This window comes from Lotus japonicus, chromosome 5, assembly GCF_012489685.1.
Source record: "Lotus japonicus ecotype B-129 chromosome 5, LjGifu_v1.2".
Lineage (NCBI taxonomy): Eukaryota > Viridiplantae > Streptophyta > Magnoliopsida > Fabales > Fabaceae > Lotus > Lotus japonicus.
In genome coordinates, this window is record NC_080045.1 from 27,484,660 (window position 1) to 27,489,002 (window position 4,343).

General features: G+C 35.0%; 1 protein-coding gene across 1 annotated transcript; it reads left to right on the forward strand.

Annotated features, from left to right (window-relative positions):
* Window positions 1–365: 365 nt before the first annotated feature.
* On the forward strand, window positions 366–1,289 carry LOC130719402 (uncharacterized). Its single transcript, XM_057570027.1, has one exon. The coding sequence runs from the start codon at window positions 366–368 to the stop codon at window positions 1,287–1,289; it is 924 nt and encodes a 307-aa protein (XP_057426010.1).
* The last annotated feature ends 3,054 nt before the right edge of the window (window positions 1,290–4,343 follow it).

Sequence of the window (4,343 nt, forward strand, 5' to 3'; positions counted from 1 at the left end):
ATAAACTATTGGAGATAACTCTAAACAATTTTTTTAGTAAAATAGATCTCAATAATAACTCTTTTATCAGATTAAATTATTTTAATTTAATTTCACTTGATAATTGTTATTACAGTAATCACAGAAACAAAAATATCAAAACTACTATAGTAATATTAGCAAACTTACATAAGAACCCCAGGTTAGTATTCTCAAGGAAATAAACAAATAAATAATGGCATTATAGAGGCAAATTTGTGTGTTTTGCCGTCGTTATATATGACCATCAGCTTAAAGGCAAATTATATCTGTGATTAGCCTTCCTACTTCTTCCATTCGTATCCTCTCATAATCAAACCTCTGTTTCCTTGTTGCGAAATCGCAAAATGACTGCCTGGAAAGATGTGCTTTACCACGTGTTCCATAGATTACCTGCATACATTGTATGTAGGTTTAAGTGCGTAGGAAAAAGAGTGGACTACACCAGGATCCCCAGATTTTGTGAGGAACAAGCAGACCATATGCTGTCAGTTGGCGATCTCCACATCTTCACTTCTCCGGTCTCTGACTATCACCAAGTTACAGGGGTGGGTCTACATAATTTATTAGAGGACGGGCCTGCGGCTGGTGTTCCGACAGACTTTTTCAATGTCGTTGCACGGTCGGGGAAGATTCTTTCGTCATTAAATGGCTTGATTGTTGTCCGTTTAAGACAGAAAAAAGTGCTTCGTCTCTTGATCTGTAATCCTGTGACCAGTTCATGGGCTCCCCTCAGGACACGTTGTGGTGAGTACGATGCGAATGCTAATGTCAATATCATCATCATCCCAGCTACGGTCCCGACCCGCAATGATTATCGATTGCTTTCGGTCACCCGACAAAATAAGATTTTCCCGCCTTATGTCTTAAAGTACAACAAAATAGCGGACCAGTGGCAAGTTCTTAACCCAGACATGAATTTGGGTGACCGGAAATTGAATATTAGTAAACCTGCAATTGTGAATGAATGGATATATTTTATGTATGACAATTATCATTACATGAACTTCATTGATGATGCTACCATCATGCCATACATAATGGCCTACTCACTCACTGATCATACAAGCGTGCGGTTGGACCTTCCCAATAATGCTCTTGAATATCTCTTCCACGGGTCATATGGAGTTTTCACATGGGGCTGTAGATGGACATCTGAAGAGTCTCTTTGCCTAGTAAGGTTTATTAACTCTTCCTTCACTCTTTTCACTTGTGCAGCCCCTACTTCTCAAAATTCTTCGTGGGTTCAAATTCTTCATATTACCATGTAAGATCTAGTGCTTTCTGCAGCCCGTTCTTCACCCATCTCGATCTTTAGAGAGCCTATAAGATGGCCCTGTACTGTTGTTAATGGAAACTGTTTAATCTTTGCAACCAGAGAAAAAATTTACGGGTACAACATAAATGGTCCATATCCCTGGAAATTGAGGCAACTAGGGATCAATGATTCGAGGACAAATATTAACTTTATTCCTTACTCTAGTACGTTTCGACGATGTCGTTGTCCTCATCCATCTTCTTTGAAAAAGTTTCTCGCTAACAACTATTAAATGTTTAATGTTTTAGTTACGTATCAATGTGTGACTTCAGGGTAGTAGTCTTGTTTTTTGTAGCATATTTTTAATATCCGGATCCTAATGCGTTCAATTACGATTGAAATGTACAAAACTTCAACCATGTCAATTGGAATAGATGGGGGCCGTTTTGGTTTATATCAAATTTGTTCACAGTGGATGTTGCCACGTTTTACTCTAATTTATTTTCCTGTCAGTGAACTTTTTTACTTGTCAATTTACTTTTTCAGAATGCAATTGGCTTTTAATGTGGGCAAGAGGCAGCGATTTACGGTAGTTTTTTTTTTGAAATTGATGTACGGTAGGTTATTTAACAAAAACTCATAGCTCTATGCGTGAATTGTTGTAACCCAGAAGATACACATTTCAAACTTTTTACTTATTTTCTACGAAAAACCACAACCAAATAGTATCCGGGAAAACCTTGTAAACATAAATAAAGACTCCCTACCTCGTTCGCATTGAAGTGATGAAACATGGGTTTTCCTAAATTGCGTATCTTGATATTTTCGAAGGTGCAAGATATCAGGTTACACCTTTTTGTATAGGCTTGCAAAACCAGGTGATTTTTTTAAATTAACTCAAACTTCTAGAGAATAAGGTAAATTGGCTGTTAATTTCTTTTTTAATATGAAACACACATTATCTCTCTCCTCACCCGCTTCACTTTTTCGTCATCATCTTTAGTTTATTAATTTTATTTTTAATCTGAAAAAACCCATCTCTTTATTATTCATTATAATCATTACTAAAATTATCTTATTTAAAATGAAATATTTAAATTTTAATTATTCATTAAAAATTGAGTGATTTTTTTTTAAAAATAATAATTATAATTGAAATTGACAATAATACATTGTTCATAACAATTAGTTTATATTATTTACTAATTTTTGATAATAATTATAAATATTATTATTTATTAATCATAAGTTGATAAATTTAGAACAAAAATAAAAAATAAAATTTATTATTATTTTTTACCTATAAAAAACATTTATTGATAAATAATGTCGAAGAAATAGTTGAAAATTAAAAAAAATGTCTCTATAAGATACAATTATTACTATATCAAAGTATATATTATTTGAAAAAAAATCTTTAAATACAATTTTTGATCTATTATATAGAAGCAAAAATAACTTGAGGAAACATGACAGAGAAAAATAATGACAACAAAAGTTGAATAAACTTAAATTTACTAAGGATCTAATTTTCAGATTTAAAGCCTAAGGGACTATTTTTCCAAATAATTCAATCTTAGTAACATGAACATTCAATCTCGGCAAGAGACACACATGTATTGATGCACAAAAAGAAGATATTTAAACAACCTGTTAGTGAAGCAAGGTGTGCAAATGTAGTTGAAATCAAGTCAAAAATGAAACAACTTTCACAAAAATGCATTTCACAACACTGAAAAATATAAGCATTAAACCATAAAACACAGATATGCAATTGGACACAACACATTACATAAAATATATAAAAATAGTCAACATTGTCATCACAAATTATACTATTTCCATCTGGGTGGCTTATGCCCCACCAATTGGAAATCAAAATAGTTAAAATATTTAAAAACAGAATACATTAAAACAGAATTTAATCAAAGACCAGCAACACAACAACACTGCAACACAGCAACACGACAACACTACAACACAGCAACACTACAACACAGCAACACAGCAACAACTCCCCTAAGCTTCACCCCCCGCAACGTCCATTGATGCACCCTCATCCACCTGTTCACGAGCAATAAGGCCTTTCCACTGAAGGATCTCCTTTGTGATCACATCAGAATGCACTGGACAGAAATGGCTCCACCCTGGAAAGGGATGAGCCATCATGTCATTCAGGGCATGAGTGATAAGAAATCCATAAGGGATTGCATGATTTTTGTTTCTGAACACGCGCTTGATATGATCAAAAACAAGGTGGACAGGATCTATACTCAGATCCTTGAGGGTGTGGTATATTATGAAGACTTCCTTATCCAGGACGTAGTCCTGGAACTTAAGCCTTGGGCAGTACACGTTGACAACCAGGGTGTGAATCATCCTTGCAGCAGGGGTCAGATTTTTCACTTTAGTGGCTTCTTCAGGGGAGATGTAATTTCTTCCATAAACAGCACGGTGGATGACCCTGTTTCCGACCTCAAGGTTCCATGCACGTTCATATTGTGCTCCTTGGCTTGGAGCACCCAGCAATTGAGAAATCCTAACCATGTTCAAATTAACAGAAAAATCAAAGACGTCTGCCACTATACCATCCTCTTCATTCAAAGTAGCAGAACCCCAAAACTCCTCTACAAGTTCAGGGTATATTGGAGAAAATGCTGCATTGTTTATGCACTGAAGTGGGGAGTTAAAAATTTGGTCTGCACCAGGAACATTCCATTCCAATAAGTCCTCAGAACTGTAGGTCATGGGATTGCAGACAGTCCTCGAAGCCATTTGAGGAGTTCTTTGGTTGGTCTACAAGAAACAATTCAGAAAATAAGTTAACAAAACTAAGAACATATGTAAATATATATAGACAATAAAGGAGCAGTTACACAACATGGAGATAACTGATAATTAATGGGGCAAGTTAAACAACGTGTAAGTATGTGTAAAGAGGGTTAGTGTCCAAGTGTATTCAAACGGTTATTGTAACACCCCGATTTCGGTGGCGTCACTTTAGTAACCAAAAATAAACTTAATGCGGAAAAACGTGTATATTTTTTTTTTCGATAATAACTAAGAC

Bases quoted from the DNA above. Each gene is read 5' to 3' on its own strand.
- LOC130719402 (XM_057570027.1), top strand. From the start codon at position 366: ATGACTGCCTGGAAAGATGTGCTTTACCACGTGTTCCATAGATTACCT.